The sequence below is a fragment of the Choloepus didactylus genome, chromosome X (assembly GCF_015220235.1).
Source record: "Choloepus didactylus isolate mChoDid1 chromosome X, mChoDid1.pri, whole genome shotgun sequence".
Classification (NCBI taxonomy): Eukaryota; Metazoa; Chordata; class Mammalia; order Pilosa; family Megalonychidae; genus Choloepus; species Choloepus didactylus.
Window position 1 is genome coordinate 131,100,170 of NC_051334.1, and position 26,065 is coordinate 131,126,234.

General features: G+C 38.3%; 2 protein-coding genes across 3 annotated transcripts in view; both read left to right on the forward strand.

Annotated features, from left to right (window-relative positions):
• Positions 1–26,065, forward strand: part of LOC119522571 (putative bifunctional UDP-N-acetylglucosamine transferase and deubiquitinase ALG13) — a 97,823-nt gene that overhangs the window by 44,690 nt on the left and 27,068 nt on the right. For both annotated transcript variants that reach the window (XM_037820986.1, XM_037820985.1), the window contains one exon: positions 11,124–11,303. In XM_037820986.1, coding sequence (XP_037676914.1) covers positions 11,124–11,303 — 180 coding nt within the window. The remainder of the gene's footprint in view (positions 1–11,123; positions 11,304–26,065) is intronic.
• LOC119522572 (sorting nexin-2-like) lies at positions 18,480–20,393 on the forward strand. Its single transcript, XM_037820987.1, is given in 2 exon segments — positions 18,480–19,410; positions 19,413–20,393. Coding segments are annotated over 2 exon segments (1,569 nt in total). The 5' UTR covers positions 18,480–18,770; the 3' UTR covers positions 20,342–20,393.

The following is a 26,065-nucleotide window of genomic DNA, read 5'->3' on the forward strand; positions in this document are numbered from 1 at the left end:
GTACTCTGGGGGAAACTTAGGCACAACTATAAGTAGATTTAGCCTCTCCTTTGCAGTAACAAGCTTGCTTCATAAGGGCAAGCCACAAGATAGAGGGCTCAACATACCATACTGTCAGTCCTGAATGTTTGTGAGAACATCAGCAACAACCCAGGTGGGGAAGTCCAACATTCCTGCATTCCCCCCCAGCTCCTCAGTGGGGCCCTGTATATATATTTTTATTCTCTGCCCGAATTACTTTGGGATGTATCTCTATTTTGCACTAACCTGTGCAAATCTACCAGATCTCACTTCCTATTCAAAGTTCATGTAATTATGGTGTTTGAATTAACTGACCGTACAGGTTAAATTATTTAGTGTATTACAGAAAATATAGATCCTGCACCAAATAAACATCTCTTCCCTTGGTCTCACACAGAAGTTGAAGTTTTAAAACACAGTCCATATTGTCCTTTACCCTTTGGCCTGATTTGCATTAGTCCTAACCAGATCTGCTTCATTCATTTCTCTGAGTCTAGACTCTCTTTCAGCTTTTTAAACAGTTGCTGTATGCACTAATACTGATGTTCATCTGCCAAGCTCTAGCTCTGAGTTTCAGGTGTCGCACAGATACCCAAAGTTCCAGAGACCATGCAGGTTATACACAAAGGGATCAGCATCGCAGAATTCGGAGATAGCCATTACAATTCAGGAATAGATGTGACTGCTGTAAGAGCTTACAATCTGGGGAACATTACAATAAGTGTTCCTCTGAAAAACTGCTGTAAGATTCAGTTCTGAATTTACACATAGTTAGTCCATATTGGTGAGGCATTATAATGTTTGTCTTTTTGTTTCTGGCGTATTTCACTCAAAATGCTGTCTAGAGGATCCATTCACCTCATTGCCTGTCTCACAGCTTCATTCCTCACTGTTCCTCAGTATTCCATTGTATGCATACACCACAGTTCATTTTGTTCATCAGTTGATGTACCATTAGGCCACCTACACCCATTGCAGATCATGCATACTACTTCCATAACCACCAGTGTGCAAATGTCCATGTGCCTGCTCTCAGATTTTCCAAGTATAAACCACATAATGGGGATGCAGGACCTTGTGGCACCCATATACTTAGCTTCTTGTGGAATCACCACACTGTCCTCCAGATAGGCTGCATCATTCTACCTCCCCACCAGCAGTAAGTAGGTATATCCCTCTCTCCATGTTTTCTCCAGCACTTTTATCCCTATTCATATTTTTTCCTACAATTTTATAGATCTATTCACATTCCATACAATTATCCAGTGTACAGTTATTCACTTTATCATTATAGTTGTGCATTTATCACCACAATCAGCATTTGAACATATTGATTACTATGAAAAAATTTCTTTTAAAGAATAATAAATATTCTAAAAAGAAAAATAAAATATCACGCAATACAATATAATAGTGAGGTCAGACAACAACACCACTACCAGGAATCACGTTTGCCTCCCCTATATCCCCCTCTCATTTACATTTAGGTCTGGTATATTGCCTTTGTTACATTTAACGGAAGCACATTACAGTGTTACTGTTGACCATAGACTCCAGTTTGCTTTGATTGTATTTTTTCCTCAGTACCATCCCTTTTTCAACACTTTGCATGGTTAATGTTCATTTGTTCTCCCACTTCTAAAAAAATTTTTATATTTGTACATTTTGTCACAATCATTGACCACTCTAGTTTTTGGTAAGTTAAAGTCCCAGTCTTTATCATCTATCTTTACCTCTGGCATCATACATGCCCCTAGCCCTCCTCTTTCAGCTTTACTCACAAACATCTTTGTTCATTGTACTTACAATATTGTGCTACATTACACGGTATTATGCTATCTATTTCTGTATCTATACAGTCAATCCTGTTGAACATTTTGGAGTCCTTCAGTACCAAATACTTGATCTGTACCCTCTTTCTATCTCCTGATAACCTGTGTTATCAGCTTTTAACTCTCAAATTTTGCTCATTGATGTTAATTCATATTGGTGAGACCATACAGTACTTGGCCTTTAGTTTCTGGCTAGCTTCACTCAACATAACCTCCTCAAGGTTCATCCGCATTATTATATGTTCTATGACTTTGTTTTGTCTTACAGTTGCATAATGTTCCATCGTGTGTATATACCATAGTAAATCCACTCGTCTGTTGATGGACATTTGGGCTGTTTCCATCTCTTGGCAGTCGTGAATAATGCCGCAGTAAACTTCAGTTTACAAATGTCTGTTCATTAACTTTCAGTTCCTCTGAGTATATACCTAGTAATGGAATAGCTGGGTCATATGGCAAATCTATACTTAGCTTCCTGAGGAACCGCCACACTGTCTTCCAGAGTGGTTGCACCATTCTACATTCCCACCAACAATGAATAAGTGTGCTTCTTTCTCCACATTCTCTCCAGCACTTGTAATTTTCTGTTTTTTTTGGATAATGGCCATTCTGGTAGGTGTGAGATGATATCTCATTGTGGTTTTGATTTGCATTTCCCTAATAGCCAGTGAAGTAGAGCATTTTTTAATGTTTTTGAGCCATTTGTATTTCCTCTTCAGAAAAGTGTCAGTATGTCTTGTGTCCATTTTTAATTGGGTTGTTTGTCTTTCTGTTGTTGAGTTGTAGGATCCCTTTATATATTCGGGATATTAAACCCTTATCTGATATGTGGTTTCCAAATATTGTCTCCCATTGTGTCGGCTGCCTTTTTACTGACAAAGTCCGTTGATATACAAAAGTGTTCAATTTTGAGGAGATCCCATACATCTATTTCTTCTTTGGTTGCTCGTGCTTTGGGTGTAAAGTCTAGAAACTACTTCGTATCACAAGGTCTTTAAGATATTGCCCTTCATTTTCTTCTAAGGGTCTTGTGCTCGCATTTTGGGTGTAAGGTCTAGGAAACCACCTTCTATCACAAGATCTTTAAGACATTGCCCTACATTTTCTTCTAGGAGTCTTACGGTCTTTGCACTAATGTTTAGGTCTTTGAACCATTTCGAGTTAATTTTTATATAAGGTGTGAGATAGTCCTTTTTCATTCTTTTGGATATGTATATCCAGTTCTCCAAACACCATTTATTGAAGAGGCTGCTCTGTCCCAGTTGCTTTGGCTTGACTGCCTTTTCAAAGATCTTTTGTCCATAGATGCAAGGATCTATTACTGAACACTCAGTTTGATTCTATTGGTTGGTATAGCTATCCTTATGCCAGTATCATGCTGTTTGGACCACTGTAGCTTTGTAATATGTTGCAAAGTCAGGTAGTGGGAGGTAGAGACCTCCTACTTTTTTCCTCTTTCTCAAGATATTTTTGGCTGTTTGGGCACCTTGCCCTTCCAAATAAATTTGGTTTTTGGTTTTTCTCTTTCTGCAAAGTAATTTGTTGGGATTTTCATTGGTATTGCATTGAATCTATAAATCAGTTTCAGTATAATTGATATCGTAAACTGTATTTACTCTTCCAATCCATGAACATGGTATGATCTTCTATTTTTTTTTTTTTTTTTTTAGGTCCTGTTTGATTTTTTTTTATCAGTTTCTTGTAGTTTTCTCTGTATAGGTCTTTTTTGGCCTTGGTTAAGTTTATTCCTAAATATTTAGTTCTTTTGGTGGCTATTGTAAATGGAAATTTTAAATTTCCTCCCCTTGTTGCACATTACTTGTGTAAAGGAACACTACAGATTTTTGCCTGTTGATCTTGTAGCCTGCCACTTTAATGTATTCATTGAATAGTTTTAGTAGCCTTTCTGTAGATTTTTCTGGATTTTCTACGTATAGAATTGTGTCATCTGCAAACAGTTGAAAGTTTTACTTCTTCCTCTCCAATTTGGATGCCTTTATTTCTTTTTCTTGCCTAATTGCTCTAGCTAGAACTTCAGCACAATGTTGAGTAACAGTGGTGACAGTGGGCATCCCTGTCTTGTTCCTGATCTTAGAGGGAAAGTTTTCAGTCTCTCCCCATTGAGTACGATGTTAGCTATGGGTTTTTCATATATTGCCTTTATCATATTGAGAAAGTTCCTTTCTATTCCTTTTCTTTGAAGTGTTTTCATGAAGAAAGGATGTTGAATTTTGTCAAATGCCTTTTCTGCGTCAATCGAGATGATCGTGTGTTTCTTCTGCTTTAGTTTATTGATGTGGTGTATTACATTAATTGATTTTCTTACATTGAACCAGCCTTGCATACCTGGAATGAATCCCTTCTGGTCATGGTGTATAATTCTTTTAATGTGCTGCTGGATTTGATTTGCGAGTATTTTGTTGAGGATTTTTGTATCTATATTCGTTAAAGAGATTGGTCTATAATTTTCATTTTTTGTGGTATCATTGTCTGACTTCGGTATTAGGGTGATGTTGGCTTCATAGAATGAGTTAGGTAGCTTTCTGTCCTCTTTAGTTTTTTTGAAGAGTTTGAGCAGGATCGGTACTAATTCTTTCTTGAATGCTTGGTAGAATTCGTGTGAAGCCATCTGGTCCTGGGGTTTTCTTTTTTTGGGAGCTTTTTGATGACTGACTCAATCTCTTTACTTGTGATTGGTTTGTTAAGGTCATCTATTTCTTCTCGAGTCAATGTTGGTTGTTTATGTTTTTCTAGGAAGTTGTCCATTTCATCTAAGTTGTCTAGTTTATCAAGTTTATTAGCATATACTTGCTCGTAGTATCTTCTCATTATCTCCTTTATTTCCACAGGGCCAATAGTTATGTCTCCTTTCCTGTTTCTGATTGTATTTATTTGCATCTGCTCTTTTTTTGTTTTGTTTTGTTTTTTGTTAACCTAGCTAAGGGTCCATTAATTTTATTGATTTTCTCAAAGAAGCAACTTCTGGTTTTGTTGATTCTCTCTATTGTTTTTGTGTTCTCAATTTCATTTATTTCTGCCCTAATCTTTGCTATTTCTTTCCTTCTGTTTGTTTTGGGGTTAGTTTGGTGTTCTTTCTCTAGTTCCTCAAGATGAACAGTTAATTCTTCGATTTTTGCTCTCCTTTTTTAATGTATGTGTTTAGAGCAATAAATTTCCCTTTCAGCACTGCTTTGCTACATCCCATAAGTTTTGATATGTTGTGATTTCATTGTCATTTACCTTGAGGTATTTACTAATTTCTCTTGTAATTTCTTCCATTACCAAATGGTTTTCTAAGAGTGTGTTGTTTACCTTCCATATGTTTTGTGAATTTTATGACCTTCTGCCTTTTATTAATTTCTAACTACATTCAATTATGATCCTAGAAAGTGTTTTGTATTATTTCAGTATTTTTAAATTTGTTGAGACTTGCTTTGTGATCCAACATGTGGTCTATCCTAGAGAATGTTCCATGAGAACTTGAGAAAAATGTGTATCCTGCTGTTGTGGGGTGCAGTGTTCTATAAATGTCTGTCAAGTCTGGCTCATTTATCAAACAGTCAACTTCTCTCTTTCCTTATTGATGCTCTGTCCATATGTTGTATCCGTTGATGAGAGTGGTATATTAAAGTCTCCAAGTATTATTGTAGAGGTATCTACTTCTCCTTTCAGTGTTCTCAGTGTTTGCCTCATTTAGTTTGGGGCACTCTAGCTTGGTGTATAAATATTTATGATTGTTATGTTTTCTTGGTGAAATGATCCTTTTATTAATATGTGGGATCCTTCTTTGTCTCTTTTAAGTGTTTTACTTTTGTAGTCTAATTTGTCTGATAGTAATATAGCTACTTCCACTTTTTTCTGGTTGTTGTTTGTGTGAAATTTCTTTTTCCAACCTTTCACTTTCAGCCTATGTGTTTCCTTGTGTCTATAGTGAGTTTCTTGTAGAAGCATATAGGGGATAGGTGGGTCCTTATTTTTAATCCATTCTGCCAGTCTGTGTCTTTTTTGGGGGAGTTTAATCCATTAACATTTAGTGTTATTACTATAAAGGTAGTTCTTCTATTATTTTGTCTTTTGGATTTTGTATGTCATATCTTATTTTTTTCTCCCTCTCCTTTCCCCCTTCCTGCTAGTCTTCATTTGTACACTCTTCTCCAAACCTCTCTCTCCTGTCATTTCCTATCAGCCTGTAGCTCTCCCTTTAGTATTTCTTGTAGCACTGGTGTCTTATTCACAAACTCTCTCAGTGTCTGTCTGAAAATATTTTAATCTCCCTCATTTGCTGGATATAGTATTCTTGGTTGGCAGTTTTTCTCTTTCAATATCTTAAATATATCTTACCACTGCCTTCTTGCCTCCATGGATTCTGCAGAGAAATCTGTACATAGTCTTATTGAACTTCTCTTGTATGTGATGGATTGCTTTTCTCTTGCTACTTTCAGAATTTTCTCTTCGTCTTTCACATTGGACAGTCTGATTAGTAAGTGTCTTGGAGTAGGTCTATTGGGATCTATTCTCTTTGGGGTACATTGTACTTCTTGAATGTATAATTTTCTGTCTTTCATAAGAGTTGGGAAATTTTCAGTGAGTATTTCTTCTATTATATTTTGTGCCCCTTTTCCTTTCTCTTCTCCGAGGACACCTATAACATGTATATTTGTGCGGTTCATGTTGTCATTCGGGTCCCTAAGACCCTGCTTGTATTTTTCCATTCTTTTCCTTATCTATTCTTTTGTGTGTATGAATTCAAATGTCTGGTCTTCCATTTCACTGATCCTTTCTTCTGCCTGTTCAAATCTACTGTTGTATTCCTCCATTGTGTTTTTTATCTCTTCGATTGTGGCTTTCATTTCCACAAGTTCTTCCAATTGTTTTTTTCAATTTTTGCGAATTCTTCTTTATGGTCATCCAGTGTAGTCTTTATAGCCTTCATCTCTTTTACCATATCTTCCCTCAGTTTATTGAATTGAGTTTTGAGTTGATTTAGGAGATTTGTTTGAACATCTTTAATTAGTTGTCTCAATTCGTGTATCTCAGTTGAACTATTAGTTTGTTCCTATGGCTTGTCCATATTTTCATGTTTCCTAGTATGGATCATTATCTTAAGCTCTCTAGGCATCTGATTTTCTTGATTAGTTTATTCTATATCTTGTGTTCACTCTTTTACCTAGGGTTTTCTTGTTGGTTGGCTTTGTTCTCTATCTTTGGTGTTCAGTTCAACTTATTCTAGACCTCTAACTTAGCTTCTATTTAGTTGATCAGAATTTTTCATCTCCTGTTTTTCTGTTTATTGCCCTGCCTCTATGTAACCTTTTTTTGTGAGTGGGTCTCCTCAAATATGGTAGACCCCAATCAGTTTTTTCCCAGTGCAGAGAGGCCCAGGTCTCAGGAGGAGGATATGGAGTTTCCCTGAGAATGAGACCCTCCTGTGAGGCCTTTAGACTCTGTGCTTTTCCTATCCTCTCCAGCAGGTAGCATTTGTCAGCCCTCAGCTCCCCACCTGTGTAAAGAGGTGCAATGCCTTTAGTTCTCTGCAGACTCTGTCCCTGTTGGGGACATGCCTGACTGAAGTTGGTTTCTGCTTTCCAGCCCCTGGGGTCTAAGTTCTTTGAAGGAGGGTTGCCACTTGAGCTGGACCTCACCCCCCTTTTCTTTGGGAAGTTATGCCCTTTAGGGAATTATCTCCCCCTCATTGCTTTATTTGTCAGAGCTGTCTCAGCTCTCTGTTGCCTGGGTCCAGAGGCCAGTTGCAAATATCTGAGGCTTTCTGTAAAGAGCTACTTAGAATAATTCCCCAGAGTAATTCAGGCAGATAATAAAAATATATATTCTGGGACCCCTGAGGAGCTGGGGGAAAATGCAGAAGTGTTGGACTTCCTCACTTGGGTTGTTGCTGGTGTTCTCATAAACATTGAGGACAGAAGATTTGGTATGTCCAGCCCTCTATCTTGGGGCTTGCCTTCTTGAGGCTTGTTGCTGCAAAGGAGAGGATAAACTTGCTTATAATTGAGCCTAAGTGTCTCTCCCTGAACGCCTCTTTGTTGCTCGGATGTGGTGCTCTCTCTCTAGCTAGGCCAATTGGGTAGGTGAACTCACTGCCCTCCCCACTACATGGGACCTGATTCCCAGGGGTGTAAATCTCCCTGGCAACGCAGGATATGACTCCTGGAGATAAACTTGGACCTGGCATCATGGGATGGAGAACATCTTCTTGAGCAAAAGGGGGAAGTGGAATGAAACAAAATAACATTTCAGTGGCTGAGAGATTTCCAATGGAGTTATGCCCTATATAGATATCCCTTTCTGGATTCCAGTGAATTGGAATAGCTAGAAGTAAATACCTCAAATTATCATACTCCCAACCCAGTGGCCTTGACTCTTGAAGACGATTGTGTAACTATATAGATTACAAGAGGTGGCAGTGTGATGGTGAAAACCTTGTGGATCGCACTCCCTTAACCCAGTGTATGGATGGATGAGTAGAAAAATGTGGACAGGAACTAAATGAAGATTGGGGTGGGATGGGGGTGATGATTTGGGTGTTATTTTTTCCTTTTTTTAATTCTCATTTTTATTCTTTATATTGTAAAGAAAATGTTCAAAAAACGATAGGGGTGATGAAGGCACAACTGTATGATTGTACTGTGACGGTTGATTGTACACCATGGATGATTGTATGGTATGTGAATATATCTCAATAAAACTGAATTTAAAAAAAAAAATCCCTTTTTAAGGCCTTTCCCCAGCCCCCAAGTTTTGTCAGTGTCAGTATAGAGTATTTAAAGACGTGTGCTTTCGCTGTTATCTCTTTCACCTGGATAGATACTCTCCAAAGCTTTTAATTCCTGAAGTGTAAAAAGATAAGGTGTCAGAGAGAAAGAAAAGAAAAGGGAAAAAAAGTAAACAAGCAAAAACAACCAAGCCTTTTCAGAGCTGCCGAATAAGAGCCGGATTGGATGCCCGCTTCTATGTACTCTCCCTTCCCGGAGCCCAGCCCTTCTCCAGCACCTGGAATACCCCCAACTCCAAAAGTAATTAATTAATTTGTTAATTCTGCAATTGAGGCTGTGTTTGAGCCCCTCTTCTTGCTCCCAGCACAGATGTTTCTTTTTCCCTTGGGGAGCCAGCTCCAAGACAGTCAGCCATGTCTGGGGGGAAGGGGCGCCAGTCCCCTGGCCAGGGAAACTTACAGGTTTTGCTGCAGTGTCAGCTGTTCCACCTGTTCCAGACTAGTGTGTGATGTGTTTGGTCACTGAAGACTCCAAAAATGCTGTTCATACAGTTCCTGGCTGTTTACCAGCTGCCCTAGAGGAGTAATTAAATTTCACACCTCACCACTCTGACCTCTTGTCCTGCCCCCATGGTCTCCACTCTTAGGCAGGATCCATGGACTGTGGCGGGCTGAGTGCTGGCAGAGCATCTGCGGAGTGTCTGCACTGGTGTACCCACCATTCTGGGTAGAGCAGAGCACCTCTTCATTGATTGACGGGCGGACCGTGGGGCGGGTTCTGGGATGACAGGGAGGGCCCAGGATTTAGGAAGCGGGCTGGAGGTTGGGGGTACACTGAGTGATCTCGGGTGTATGGGGTGGGCCCAGGATCAGGGTCCTGGGGCAGGGAGCCGGAATGTGCATGGTTGGGGCTGCCTCAAAGTAACCTTCAGATTTCTGCTGCCCTTGATTTCTGAGACCCATGAGACTTAATAGCTACCTCTGTGTCTATTACAGTAGTTGGTTTTTGCCAAGTGGTCATAACCATGTTCTGCTGTCCTTAGCTTACTGACTTGATGCCATTTGCTTTTTTAAAATGGTGTGATTTGAGTGTTAGTTTAAAAGGAGTAAGAGTGGAGCTTTGTTTGGGAAGCCATTATTTATAGAAAATAAATCCATAAGGCTTTCAGAGCATTTGGAAATGTTTTAAAAAAATTGTATTCCTTTTCCAAAACTATAAAAGTAAAGATTTCTAAATGTATGAAGAAGCTCCAACAGTATGTTCAACAGTTGGTCTTAAAAGTTTAATTTGGATATAATAAAATTCATTTTTGGTACTCAGTTCTATGAATTTTGATAAATGCGTTTGAGTTGTGTAACCACCATGCAATCAAGAGACAGAACAGTTTCATCACCCCAAAGAATTGCTTATAAGGTATTAAATCACCCTAAGACATGAATTTCCTATTACTATTAACCTACAACTCTATGAAGTGATAAGTGTATTGTTAATATTTATGTCAGTGAAAGAAAACTGTGAATCATTTCTAATACCTTGGCTTGAAGTTCTTCTTGCTAAATTGCTAGAATAACAAATTCAGGTTGTATGGACTGTTCTTATAGTAGACTTAGTGTTCAAAAACTCTGAATTTAAATCTTTTTTGAAAGATGAGACTAAATTTCTTATACTTCTCAGGGTTAAACTGATAGTGCAGGTAACACAATGATGAAATTTTGACTTGAATTTCTGACTGCTAAAATGATTATTTAAACTTGAAGGCTTGTTTCATCTTTCTTTGTCAAAAATTTAACAAATTCAGCTGGCATACTATGTTTATATGAAAGATTTGCTTTTACTAGGTTGGAATACGTTGTTTCCTTTATCATTATAGAGGATTGTATTAATAGTTCAACATAATTGTGCTTGAATTTATTATGTCAAATACAGTGAAGCTCCTAAATGAGTGTTGTCTTTAAACTATTAAAGATAATAGGAAGTTAAATGGATATTTCATGTAGCATGGTTTTAAATTCTGTGCCTCTTTAAAAATGGAACTGTCATGATTTAGAGTTCCTTATGTTCTTCAGATGCTACCAGTAGAAACCATCAAGGATTGCTTAAACTTGTAATCTGTGCAGTTTAGTCTATCTCTCGTTAGTTTCTGCATCTTATGATTTGAACAAGTGGCAGGTTGCTGAAAACATCCCCTAACTGTGCTTTGGGTATTAAGCTAAGTAAAATTATTGCCTTTGGGACGTTTTATTTATGTACCTGTTAGCTAATGTTCAGTCTGTTGGTCAAAGCTCTGTTGTTTCCTTTTTTTTTTTCCCTCCTTTAATTTTCTTAATTCAAAATGACATCTAATGAACTCCTAGTTTTAAACTGTCACATCTAAGAGAATGTGGACAGTTTACCTTCCAGGTTTTTGTTTTTAAGTCAAACCATAAGAATTAGGTATGTTTGACCATATTGGCGAGACAAGAGAAGTAGAACATAATCTGCTGTTTATAAGGCATTAGAGTTAGTTGTAAATTTCTACTTTGTTTCATTCCTTTGTTAGTGATTGCTTCACCATCCTATCCATACCACTCTGCTCCTATTCCTGCTGCTACTGCCTCTCTACCACCACCACCACCACCTCCTCCTCCTCCTCCTCCATTTGAGGTAGGAGAGGCTTCAAACTTGCCACCACCACCTCCACCTTATTCCTGTGATCCTAGTGGAAGTGATCTTCCTCAAGGTAAGTAGATTTTGAGATTTGAGTAAGGGTTTTTTAGGTCTGAGATTTTTCTTTTGTAATTGTAGAGCATATTCCTTTTTGGTTGACATATAGGGGGTAGGGTAGAGGGGGGCCAAATGGAAATTGACTTTAGAGTATAATGCTAGGCAAATGACTAGGAAAGGAGCGTGAAGCCAACAGAAAGCTAAGAATACATAATCAACAAGTGTGTAGTTGAGTTGACTTGTGCTGCTTTTTTGGTAGCAACACATTAACCGTAATGCTCTCTTGGCTTTTCTCAGTTACTTCTCTGAAAAAGCAGGGGTCGGTATTAAAATCTTTATTCCTTTTCTTAAATCCTTTCCACAAGTGTATGAAATTGTTGCAGTCTATGATATTTATGATTCTAACTGAATTTTGAAAATTTTGCAGAGGGTGTTTTTTTTTGGGGGGGGGTGTTGGTGGTCTGATCTGCCTTGGGCTTTTTAGCTATGTGCTCTTCTTTTCTTACACAGCTAAGGAATAGCTTTCTATCAGAAGTTCTTTGTTACCCCTCCATTTGACAGTATTTCTCAAAACAGAATTGTAGTTGAAAAATTTTTGTGGCTTATTTATGCTTTCTTTCCTGTAACATTCTCTTGATTTTTCTATCTACTTCTCCAACTATTCTGTTGTGTGTTTTTTTTCCCCGAACTCCCTAAAGTTGTCACCAAATTTTTTTCAACCCCATTCTATTCTTTTTCTCTTAAAACTTCATTATCTCCTTTTGGAGGTGATTCCTAAATCTATTCCTAATTCTATTCATTTTTGGCCCTAGCCTGAGAAGTTTCAGTTACTTGTCTCCAGCTACTCACTAGACATTTTCACTTGACTTTCTTTCACTTTAAACTCAGTATGTCCAAAATGAAATTCCTCATATTTATCTCCTTTGATTCTTTCCCCCAGCCCTCACAAAGCATTATTCTTCTCCTTGGTTCCCTGTTTTGTGAATAATGCTATCATTTCCACCTAATTTAACCATTATCTAAACCCTGATCCCTTTACTTCTTTCCTCTCCCTTACCCCACCCAAGATCTACTCAGTTACTGCATAATGCTTATTTGCTTTTTTCCAATATTTTATTATGAAAATGTTCAAACGTACATCAAGTTGAATTTTACAATGAATATTCATATACCCACCACTTAGTTTCTACCATTAATGTTTATACTTGCTTTTTCACATCTGTTCATCTATCTCTCCATCTATCTTATTTTTTATGCTTTTCAAAGTAAATTGTAGACATCATATACTTTCCTATAGAAACTTCAGCATGTGTATCATATTTATTTGTATAGTAAATATATTCAGTATTTAATTTTGTTTGATGTAAAGTTTATATACAAAGAAATTCACAAATCTTAAATGTGTGTTGACTTTTTTATGCAATTTTGTTGAGATATGCACACATACCATACAGTCATCCAAAGTGTACAGTTGTTCAAATATCATCGTATAGCTGTGCATTCATCACCACAATCAATTTTTGAACATTTTCATTACACACACAAAAAAGAATAAAAATAAAAGTAAAAAAGAATACCCAAAACATCCCATACCTCTCCTGCCCCCCCTGTTATTCATTGACTTTTGTCCCCGTTTTCTGCTCATCTGTGCATAACACTGGATGAAAGGAGTGTGAGCCACAAGGTTTTCACAATCACATGGTCACACCATGTAAGCTATATGGTTTATGTGATCTTCTTCAAGAATCAGTGATACTGGATTGCAGTTCAACAGTTTCAGGTATTTTCCTTCTAGCTATTTGAATACACTATAAACTAAAAGGGATATCATTATAATGCATAAGAATAACCTCCAGAATGATCTCGACTCCAAATTTGAATCTCTCAGCCACTGAACTTTATTTTGTTTCATTTCTTGTCCCCCTTTCGGTCCAGAAGTGTTTCTCAATCCTACCATGTCGGGTCCACCTCATCCCTGGGACTCATGTCTCACATTGCCAGGTTTATTTACACCCCTGGGAGTCACGTCCCATGTAGTGGGAAGGCAGCATTTCCACCTGCCGAGTGGGCTTAGAGAGGCCACAACTGAGTAACAAAAGAGGTTCTCTGGGAGTGACTCTTAGGCACAATTATAAATAGGCTTAGCCTCTCCTTTGCTGCAACAAGCTTCATAAGGGCAGTCCCCAGTGTTTGTGAGAATATCAGTAATTCACCAGGTGGGGAAGTTTAATATTTCCACATTTTTCCCCAGTCCTTCAAGAGGGCTTTGCAAATACATTTTTATTCTCTGCCCAAATTACTCTGCGATGTATTGGGGCTTCACACTAACCTTAATATTTCCACATTTTCCTCCAATCCTTCAAGGGGGCTTTGCAAATACATTTTTATTCTCTGCCCAAATTACTTTGGGATGTATCAGGGCTTCAAACTAACCTGTAAAACCAACCAGATCTCACTCCCTATTCAAGGTTCTATGTAATTATGGTGTTTGTATAAACTACATATAAGTTAAATTAGATAATGTGTACAGAAAATTTAGATTTTTCTACCAAATAAACATCTCTTCCTTTGGTCTCAAAAGTTGAAGTTTCAAAACACAGTCAATATCATCCTTTAGCCTTTAGCCTGATTTAGTAGTAGTCCATTTCATTCATATCACTAACTGAAGTCTGATCTCTTTTTCAGCTTCGTTAACATTTGCTATATGGGGTAATGCTGACATTCATAGCTTTCATATTCTGGCTCTGAGTCTCAGGTGTCACACAGATACCTGAAGTTTCAGGGACTGACTGGGTTATACACAAACAGCTCAGCATCTCAGAATTTAGAAATACCCCTTTACAACTCATGAATAGATGTGACTGCTGAAAGAGCTTACAATCTAGGAACCTTTACAGTAAGCCTTCCCCGATAACCTGTGCTCTCAGATTCAGTTCTCAGATACACATTATAGTTAGTCCATATTAGTAAGGCATTATAATGTTTGTCTTTTCATTTCTGGCTTATTTCACTCAACAGACTGTCCTCAAGGTCCATTACCTAGCTGCATACCTCACAATTTCGTTCCTTCTTCCGCTGCTCAATATTCCATTGTATGTATATGCAACAGTTCGCCATTCCATGCGTCAGTTGATGTACCCTTAGGCCACCTCCATCCACTGCAAATTGTGAATAAATACTGACACCATAAACCCTTCTGTGCAAATGCCCATTCTTGTCCCTCTTTTCAGTTCTTCCAAGTATATACCCAATAACAGGGTTGTAGGACCATATGGCAACCCCATGCTTAGCTCCCTGTGGAGCTGCCACACTGCCCTCCAGATGGCCTGCATTATTCTGCTTCCCCACCAGCAGTGATTAGGTACATCACTCCCCTCTCTCCTCATTTTCTCCAGCACTTCTATCCCTCTGTTTATTTTTTAAACAGTTTTAATCACACATCATATAATCCATCCTAAGTACACAATCAGTGATTCTTAGTATAATCACATAATTATGCATTCACCACCACAATCTATATGAGGACATTTCCATCTCTTCCACAGAGAGAGAGGAGAAAAAAATGAAGAATAAGAAAAAGAAAAAAATAAAATGCAACACAGTGAAAAGGTCAGACTACAAAAACATGAAGAATCCCAAATCACTCCCTTATACCCCCCTTATAAACATTTAGCATTGGTATTTGCTTTTTTTTTTTTTACAATTCATGGAAGCCTTTTACAATGTTACTGTTGACTATAGACTCTAGTTGCATTGATTGTATTTCTTCCCCATACCATCCAATTTTCAACACCTTGCAGTGTTGACATTCATTTGTTCTCCCTCATGTAAAAAGAGTCTTATGTTTGTACATTTAATCGCCATCATTGACCACCATGCTCTGCTAAGTTATAGAATCCCAGTCTTTATCTTCTATATTTCTTTCTGGTGTCATACATGCCCCTAGCCGCCTTCTTTCAACCATACTCACACTCATCGTTGTTCAGAGTACTTACAGTGTTGTGCTACCATCACACAGTATTGTGCTATCCATTTCTGGATGTATACAATCAATCCTGTTAAAATTCTGTACTCCTTCAGCATCAAATGCCCAATCTCTACCCTCTTTCTATGTCTTAATAATCTTTGTTCTCAGTTTTAACTCTCAAAGTTTGCTCATTAATGTTAGTTCATGTTAGTGAGACCATACGGTATTTGTCCTTTTGTTTTTGGCTGATTTCACTCAGTGTAATGTCTGGTGTCTACAATTTTGTCTTTTGGATTTTACATGACATATTTTATTTTTATTTTTTTCTCTTTTTACCCTTACTGATAGTCTTTATTTCTACATTGTTCTCCAAACCTCTCTCTCCTGTCTTTTCTTATCTGCCTGTAATGCTCCTTTCAGTTCTTATAGAGCAGGTATCTTGTTCACAAACTCTCTCAGTAGCTATTTGTCTGAGAGTATTTTAAACTCTCCCTAATTTTTGAAGAACAGCTTTGCCAGATATAAATTCTTGGTAGTTTTTCTTTTTCAGTATCTTCAATTTATCATACACCTGCCTTCTTGACTCCATGGTTTATGCTGAGAAATCTGCATATAGTCATTTCGAATTTCCCTTCTATGTGATGGATCGCTTTTCTCTTGCTGTTTTCAGAATTCTCTCTGTCTTTGATACTTGACAAATCTGATTATTCAGTGCCTTGGAATAGGTCTGTTTGGATTTTTTTTGTTTGCGGTACGCTGCACTTCTTGGATCTGTAATTTTACCTCTTTCATAGGAGATGGGAAATTTTCAGTGATTATTATGTTTCCGTTGTGGTGTTTTTCATCTCTTATTGTGCCTTTCATTCCCATAAATTCTGCCATTTGTTTTTTCAAACTTTTGAGTTCTTCCTTATGTTTGCCCAATGTCTTCTTTATATCCTTCATCTCTTTTGCCATATCACTCCTCAGCTCGTTGATTTGATTTGTGAATCGATTTGACATATTTATTTGAACATCTATAATTAGTTGTTTCAATTCCTGTATCTTGTTTAAGTATGTTTGTTCCTTTGACTGGGCCATATCTTCATTTTTCCTAGTGTGATTCGTAATTTTTTATTGTCTAGGTATCTGGTTTCCTTGATTACCCCATTCAGATTTTCCCAGACCAGAAGGGCCCAGGTCTCAGGAGGAGGGTGTAATCAGTATCAGGTGTCCCTAAGGATGTGCCCTAGCAGATTATTGGACTTTCCTGTGAGGCCTCTAGACTCTGCTTTTCCTATCCTACCCAGCAGGTGGCACTTGTCAGCCTGAAGCTCCTTCCCTGCATAAAGAAGTATGGTGCCTTTATTTCTCAGCAGACCCTGTCTGTTCTAGGGATTGAGGGGAGTCAGTAGCCAAGCTTAAGCTGTTTCTGGTTTTTTGTTGTTGTTTGTTTGTTTGGTTTGTTTTGTTTTTTCCCCCAAGCCCTGGAGTCTGAATTCTCTGAGGGAGGGCAGCCACTTGAGCTATGCCCCCCCCTCCCCTTTAGGGAATTATCTCCTTCACTTCTTCCTTTGTCTCTCTGTCTTAACTCCACCCTTGCCTGGGTAAAAGCTGACAATTGAAAATGCCTGAGGCTTTCTCTGAGCTACTTAGATTGAGAGAAAAAAAGAAAGAAATCCCCTTTTCAGAGCCAGTCCCAATCCCCCCAGTTTTGCCAGTCAAGAGCTGGAGTTGGTACCCAGGTCTGTATGCCCCTTTTCTTGGCACACAGCTCTTTTCCAGTATTCTGAGGTCAGCCAACTCCAAAAGCCTCTGTTTTCATTTATTATGTTTTTTTTTCCTTGTCAGCTCCACCTCCTCTCTGCCAGGAGAGACCTCAGTTTCCTTTCCTGCTTGCTGCTGGTTTGTCTATGCTCATAGCTTGTATTCAGTATTCCAGATTTGTTAATTAATACTGCAGTTGTAGCTTGGTTGAGCTACATCCCCTTGCTCCCAGCAGAGATTGCTTCGTTTTCCCATAGGGAAGTGTTCCAACTCAGCCTGCTGTGCCAGTGGGGGAGGGGCTTCAGCCTCCGCAGTTTGGGGTTTTTACTTCCTTCCATTTCAGACTGGTTTATGATGTGTTTCTGGTTACTGATGTCCCCCTAGTTCTTCCTAGCCATTTACTAGTTGCTTTAGAGTACTAACTAAATTCCATACCTCCCTATGTCACCATCTTGCCACCACCCCCGCACCCCCCCCTTGACTGACTTTTGACCAATGTATGCATGCACCTGTGTAACCCAATTCCCCGTTAACTTACAGGAAATTACCTTTATCCCACAAAGTTCCCTCATGCGTCATCCTAGTCTTTCCCCCACCTTACCCCCCACTTTTCCCAAGTCAACTGCTGTTCTGATTTTTCTACTGTAGATTTGTTGTACCTATTTTAGAATTTCATATAAATGTAATCATATAGTATTACCTTTATGGAAGACTTCTTAAACTCAGCATAATGCTTTTGAGATTCATTTCATGTTGCGTCTATTAGTAGTTCATTTGCTTTTATTGTTTACATTTAATTGTATGAATATTGCAGAGTGTTCTAGTTTGCTAATGCTGCAGAATGCAAAACACCAGAGATGGATAGGCTTTTATAAAATGGGGGTTTATTATACAATTACAGTCTTAAGGCCATAAAGTGTCCAAGGTAACACATCAGTAATCAGGTACCTTCACTGGAGGATGGCAAATGGCGTCCGGGAAACCTCTGTTAGCTGGGAAGGCACGTGGCTGGCGTCTGCTCCAAAGTTCTGGTTTCAAAATGGCTTTCTCCCAGGACATTCCTCTCTAGCAAGCTTGCTCCTCTTCAAAATGTCACTCACAGCTGCACTCTCTTCAGTCTCTTTGAGTCAGCATGTTTTATATGGCTCCACTGATCAAGGCCCACCCTGAATGGGTGGGGTCACACCTCCATGGGAGTATCCCACCAAAGTCACCACCCACAGCTGGGTGGGGCACATTCCAAGCAAATCTAACCAGCACCAAAACGTCTGTCCCACAAGACCACAAAGATAATGGCATTTGGGGGACACAATACATTCAAACTGGCACACAGAGTTTGTCCACTCTCTTGTTTGGAGAAGTTATGAATAAAGCTGTTGTGAACATTGTCTTAAGAGTCTTTGTGAACATGTGTTTTCATTTCCCTTGGGTGGAATGAAATGAAATGAAAACGAAATTCCCTAGGAGTGGAATTGCTGGGTCATACATGGGTATATGTTTAGTTTTATAAGAAACTGCCAGCCTTTTTTTCCAAAGGTGTAATATTTTACACTCCCATCAGCACTGTTTAAGAGTTGTAGTTGCAGCTTTCTTCGGAGTAGCTTCATGGAGAGGGCTATGTGGAAAGAAACAGACATCTCCAGGGAACAGCCAGCAAGGACTTGAAGCCTGCCAACAGCCATGTGAGTGACCTTGGAAATGAACCTTCCCCTCGATGAGCCTTGTGAGACACCCTGAGTCAGAGGCAACCAGGTTGACTAAGCCCAGTTCATGCAGTCGTGTCAGCAAGAGAAGATGGCGGCCGAGAGGGAGTCTCCTCCACTAGGGGACAGAAAGCCCACCGACTTTGAGGACCTGGAGGACGGAGAGGATCTGTTCAGCACTGTTTCTACCCTTCAGTCAAGTCCATCATCTCCAGAACCAGCTAGTCTTCCTGCAGAAGATATTAGTACAAACTCCAGTGGTCCAAAACCCACAGAAGTTGTGCTAGATGATGACAGAGAAGATCTTTTTGCAGAAACCACAGAAGAAGTTTCTTTGGACAGTCCAGAAAGGGAACCTATACTGTCTTTGGATCCTTCTCCTACAGTTACCCCTGTCACCCCTACTACGCTCATTGCTCCCAGAATTGAATCAAAGAGTGTATCTGCTCCTGTAATCTTCGATAGATCCAGGGAGGAGATTGAAGAAGAAGCAAACGGAGATATTTTTGATATAGAAATTGGTGTGTCAGATCCAGAGAAAGTTGGTGATGGCATGAATGCTTACATGGCATATAGGGTAACCACAAAGACTTCCCTTTTCATATTCAATAAGAGTGAATTTTCTGTTAAAAGAAGAGTCAATGACTTTCTCGGCTTGCATAGCAAATTAGCAAGCAAGTATTTACATGTTGGTTATATTGTGCCACCACTCCAGAAAAGAGTGTAGTAGGCATGACCAAGGTCAAAGTGGGAAAAGAAGATTCATCATCCACTGAATTTGTAGAAAAACAGAGAGCAGCTCTTGAAAGATATCTTCAACGAACTGTAAAACATCCAACTTTACTACAGGATCCTGATTTAAGGCAATTCTTGGAAAGTTCTGAGCTGCCTAGAGCAGTTAATACACAGGCTCTGAGTGGAGCAGGAATATTGAGGATGGTGAACAAGGCTATCGACACTGTCAACAAAATGACAATCAAGATGAATGAATCAGATGCATGGTTTGAAGAAAAGCAGCAGCAATTTGAGAACCTGGATCAGCAACTTCGTGCCAGTGTTGAAGCCTTGGTCTTTCATAGAAAAGAACTTTCAGCCAACACAGCTGCCTTTGCTGAAAGTGCTGCCATGTTAGTTAATTCTGAGGATCACACTGCTTTATCTAGAGCTTTGTCTCAGCTTGCCAAGGTTGAGGAGAAGACAGACCAATTACATCAAGAACAAACTTTTGCTGACTTTTATATGTTTTCAGAACTAAGTGACTACATTTGTCTTATTGCTGCAGTGAAAGGTGTGTTTGACCATTGAATGAAGTGCTGGCAGAAATGGGAAGATGCTCAAATTACTTTACTCAAAAAACGTGAAACTGAAGCAAAAATGATGGTTGCTAACAAACCAGATAAAATACAGCAAGCTAAAAATGAAATGAGAGAGTGGGAGGCCAAAGTGCAACAAGGAGAAAGAGATTTTGAACAGATCTCTAAAACAATTAAAAAAAAAAAACTGGGAAGATTTGAGAAAGAACAAGTGAAAGATTTTAAAACTGTTATTATCAAGTACTTAGAATTGTTAGTACAAACACAACAACAGCTGATAAAATACTGGGAGGCATTTCTACCTGAAGAAAAAGACATTGCCTAGCAAGATTATTCCTATTAAGAAGATCTTGGATGATTGTTCCAGTTATGCTGAATTCCACAGTGAAATCATTTAAAACCATCTAAATAAACCACTATATATTTTATGGGAAAAAAAAAGTTCTAGTTGCTTCTCATCTTCACGAACATTTACTGTTGTCACACACCTTAATTTTTTAGCCATTCTGATGACTGATGAATGAGCCCTTTTTCATGTGCTTATTGACGGTTTTGTATATCTTTTGTGAAGTGTCTGTTTACATCTTTGGACTATTCTTATTTTGTTGAGTTATTTGTTCTCTTGTTATTAAGTTGTAGGAGTTCTTTATTCTAGATATTAGTCTTTGTCGGGTATGTTTTGTGAATGTTTTCTTCAATTCTGTGGGTTACTTATTTATTTTCTTCATGGTGTCTTTCCATGAACATAAGTTTTTAATTTTGGTGAAATCTAAGTTATCATTTTTGGATGGTTATTGCTTTCTGTAACCTAAGTTACAAAGATATTCTATGTTTTCCTCTAAAAGCTTTGATTTTTGGCTTTTATGTTTAGGTCTGTGATCCATCTCAAATTCATTTTTTTGTGTATTGTGTGATTTGGGGGTTAGTATTTTTTGTTTTCCTATGGATATCCAGTTATTCCAGCACCATTTGTGGAAAAGATTTTCCTTTATCATTGGATCACTTTGTTGTCTTGATCAAAAATCAAATAGTTGTTTTAAGTGTGAGTCTGTTTCTGGGTCCTCTATTCTGTTACATATATCTATTCTTCAATTCCTGTGCCAGTACCACAATGTATTTACTGTAAGTTTTGAAGTCAGGTAGTGTACATTATGCAGCTTTATTCTTTTCTTGAGATTGCTTTGAGTATTCTAGTCATTTGCATTTCCATTTGCTTGCCAATTGAAAAAAAAAAAGCCTTCCAGGAATTTGGGATTGCATTGAATCTGTAGATCGGTTTGGGGAGAATTGCCATCTTAACAATAACAACTCTTTGAATCCATGCACATAGTATCATAGTACATCTCTCCATTTCTTCATTTATTTAGGCCTCCTATGGTGTGTCTCACCTTTTTTTTTTTTGGTGTAGCCGTCTTCCACATCTTTTGTTAAATGTATTCCTATAGGCATTAAGGGTTTTGATGCTGTAGTGAATAGAATTTTTATAACTCCATTTTATAACACATTTTCTAATTGTCTCCTCCTAGTATATAAAAGTACAGTTGATTTTTTTTTTTTTTTAATCTTCATTTTATTGAGATATATTCACATACCACGCAGTCATACAAAACAAATCGTACTTTCGATTGTTCACAGTACCATTACATAGCGGTACATTCATCACCCAAATCAATCCCTGGCACCTTCATTAGCACACACACAAAAATAACAAGAATAATAATTAGAGTGAAAAAGAGCAATTGAAGTAAAAAAGAACACTGGGTACCTTTGTCTGTTTGTTTCCTTCCCCTATTTTTCTACTCATCCATCCATAAACTAGACAAAGTGGAGTGTGGTCCTTATGGCTTTCCCAATCCCATTGTCACCCCTCATAAGCTACATTTTTATACAACTGTCTTCGAGATTCATGGGTTCTGGGTTGTAGTTTGATAGTTTCAGGTATCCACCACCAGCTACCCCAATTCTTTAGAACCTAAAAAGGGTTGTCTAAAGTGTGCATAAGAGTGCCCAGCAGAGTGACCTCTCGGCTCCTTTTGGAATCTCTCTGCCACTGAAGCTTATTTCATTTCCTTTCACATCCCCCTTTTGGTCAAGAAGATGTTCTCCGTCCCACGATGCCAGGTCTACATTCCTCCCCGGGAGTCATATTCCACGTTGCCAGGGAGATTCACTCCCCTGGGTGTCTGATCCCACGTAGGGGGGAGGGCAGTGATTTCACCTTTCAAGTTGGCTTAGCCAGAGAGAGAGGGCCACATCTGAGCAACAAAGAGGCATTCGGGAGGAGGCTCTTAGGCACAACCATAGGGAGGCCTAGCCTCTCCTTTGCAGCAACCGTCTTCCCAAGGGTAAAACCTGTGGTAGAGGGCTCAACCCATCAAACCACCAGTCCCCTATGTCTGTGGTCATGTTAGCAACCATGGAGGTGGGGTAGGCGAATACCCCTGCATTCTCCACAGGCTCCTCAAGGGGGCACTACATCTTTTTTTTTCCTTGTTTTTCTTTTTTTTTTTTTTTTAACTTTCCCTTCTTTTTTAAATCAACTGTATGAAAAAAAAAGTTAAAAAGAAAACAAACATACAATAAAAGAACATTTCAAAGAGACCATAACAAGGGAGTAAGAAAAAGACAACTAACCTAAGATAACTGCTTAACTTCCAACATGTTCCTACTTTACCCCAAGAAAGTTACCTAATATAGCAACATTTCTGTGAACTTGCTCCTACTATATCCATCAGAAATTAACAGACCATAGTCATTCCTGGGCATCCCCAGAACGTTAAATAGCTTATCTGTTCTTCTTGGATTATTGTTCCCCCTTCTTTAATTGCTCTCTATTGCTAGTTCCCCTACATTCTACATTATAAACCATTTGTTTTACATTTTTCAAAGTTCACATTAGTGGTAGCATATAATATTTCTCTTTTTGTGCCTGGCTTATTTCGCTCAGCATTATGTCTTCAAGGTTCATCCATGTTGTCATATGTTTCACCAGATCGTTCCTTCTTACTGCCGCGTAGTATTCCATCGTGTGTATATACCACATTTTATTTATCCACTCATCTGTTGAAGGACATTTGGGTTGTTTCCATCTCTTGGCAATTGTGAATAATGCTGCTATGAACATTGGCGTGCAGATATCTGTTCGTGTCACTGCTTTCCGATCTTCCGGGTATATACCGAGAAGTGCAATCGCTGGATCGAATGGTAGCTCTATATCTAGTTTTCTAAGGAACTGCCAGACTGACTTCCAGAGTGGCTGAACCATTATACAGTCCCGCCAACAGTGATTAAGAGTTCCAATTTCTCCACATCCCCTCCAGCATTTGTAGTTTCCTGTTTGTTTAATGGCAGCCATTCTAATCGGTGTTAGATGGTATCTCATTGTGGTCTTAATTTGCATCTCTCTAATAGCTAGTGAAGCTGAACATTTTTTCATGTGTTTCTTGGCCATTTGTATTTCCTCTTCAGAGAACTGTCTTTTCATATCTTTTGCCCATTTTATAATTGGACTGTCTGTACTATTGTCATTGAGTTGTACGATTTCTTTATATATGCAAGATATCAGTCTTTTGTCAGATACATGGTTTCCAAAAATTTTTTCCCATTGAGTTGGCTGCCTCTTTACCTTTTTGAGAAATTCCTTTGAGGTGCAGAAACTTCTAAGCTTGAGGAGTTCCCATTTATCTATTTTCTCTTTTGTTGCTTGTGCTTTGGGTGTAAAGTCTAGGAAGTGGCCGCCTAATACAAGGTCTTGAAGATGTTTTCCTACATTATCTTCTAGGAGTTTTATGGTACTTTCTTTTATATTGAGATCTTTGGTCCATTTTGAGTTAATTTTTGTGTAGGGGGTGAGGTAGGGGTCCTCTTTCATTCTTTTGGATATGGATATCCAACTCTCCCAGCCCCATTTGTTGAAAAGACCATTATGACTCAGTTCAGTGACTTTGGGGGCCTTATCAAAGATCAGTCGGCCATAGATCTGAGGGTCTATCTCCGAATTCTCAATTCGATTCCATTGATCTATATGTCTATCTTTGTGCCAGTACCATGCTGTTTTGGCAACTGTGGCTTTATAATAAGCTTCAAAGTCAGGGAGTGTAAGTCCTCCCACTTCGTTTTTCTTTTTTAGAGTGTCTTTAGCAATTCGAGGCATCTTCCCTTTCCAAATAAATTTGATAACTAGCTTTTCCAAGTCTGCAAAGTAGGTTGTTGGAATTTTGATTGGGATTGCATTGAATCTGTAGATGAGTTTGGGTAGAATTGACATCTTAATGACATTTAGTCTTCCTATCCATGAACATGGAATATTTTTCCATCTTTTAAGGTCCCCTTCTATTTCTTTTAGTAGAGTTATGTAGTTTTCTTTGTATAGGTCTTTTACATCTTTGGTTAAGTTTATTCCTAGGTACTTGATTTTTTTAGTTGCTATTGAAAATGGTATCTTTTTCTTGAGTGTCTCTTCAGTTTGTTCATTTCTAGCATATAGAAACATTACTGACTTATGTGCATTAATCTTGTATCCCGCTACTTTGCTAAATTTGTTTATTAGCTCTAGTAGCTGTATCGTCGATTTCTCAGGGTTTTCTAGATATAAGATCATATCATCTGCAAACAATGGCAGTTTTACTTCTTCTTTTCCAATTTGGATGCCTTTTATTTCTTTGTCTTGCCGGATTGCCCTGGCTAGCACTTCCAGCACAATGTTGAATAACAGTGGTGACAGCGGGCATCCTTGTCTTGTTCCTGATCTTAGAGGGAAGGCTTTCAGTCTCTCACCATTGAGTACTATGCTGGCTGTGGGTTTTTCATATATGCTCTTTATCATGTTGAGGAAGTTTCCTTCAATTCCTACCTTTTGAAGTGTTTTTATCAAGAACAGATGTTGGATTTTGTCAAATGCTTTTTCAGCATCTATTGAGATGATCAATTGATTTTTCCCTTTTGACTTGTTAATGTGTTGTAATACATTGATTGATTTTCTTATGTTGAACCATCCTTGCATGCCCGGAATGAACCCCACTTGGTCATGGTGTATGATTTTTTTAATGTGTCTTTGGATTCGATTTGCAAGTATTTTGTTGAGGATTTTTGCATCTATATTCATTAGGGAGATTGGCCGGTAGTTTTCCTTTTTTGTAGCATCTTTGCCTGGTTTTGGTATTAGATTGATGTTAGCTTCATAAAATGAGTTAGGTAGTGTTCCATTTTTTTCAATGTTTTGAAAGAGTTTGAGTAAGATTGGTGTCAGTTCTTTCTGGAAAGTTTGGTAGAATTCCCCTGTGAAGCCATCTGGCCCTGGGCATTTATTTGTGGGAAGATTTTTGATGACTGATTGGATCTCTTTGCTTGTGATGGGTTGGTTGAGGTCTTCTATTTCTTCTCTGGTCAGTCTAGGTTGTTCATATGTTTCCAGGAAATTGTCCATTTCTTTTACATTATCCAGTTTGTTGCCATACAGTTGTTCATAATATCCTCTTATAATTTCTTTAATTTCTTCAGGATCTGCAGTTATGTCACCTTTTTCATTCATTATTTTGTTTATATGGGTCTTCTCTCTTTTTGATTTTGTCAGTCTAGCTAGGGGCTTGTCAATCTTGTTGATCTTCTCAAAGAACCAACTTTTGGTGATATTTATCCTCTCTATTGTTTTTTTGTTCTCTATGTCATTTATTTCTGCTTTAATCCTTGTTATTTCTTTTCTTCTACTTGGTTTAGGATTGGTTTGCTGTTCATTTTCTCGCTTCTTCAGTTGATCTGTTAGTTCTTTGATTTTGGCTCTTTCTTCCTTTTTAATATATGCGTTTAGTGCTATAAATTTCCCCCTCAGCACTGCTTTTGCTGCATCCCATAGGTTTTGGTATGTTGTGTTCTCATTTTCATTCGTCTCTATATATTTAGCAATTTCTCTTGCTATTTCTTCTTTAACCCACTGATTGTTTAGGAGTGTGTTGTTTAACCTCCAGGTACTTGTGAATTTTCTAAGTCTCTGATGGTTATTGACTTCTAATTGTATTCCATTGTGGTCAGAGAATGTGCTTTGAATAATTTC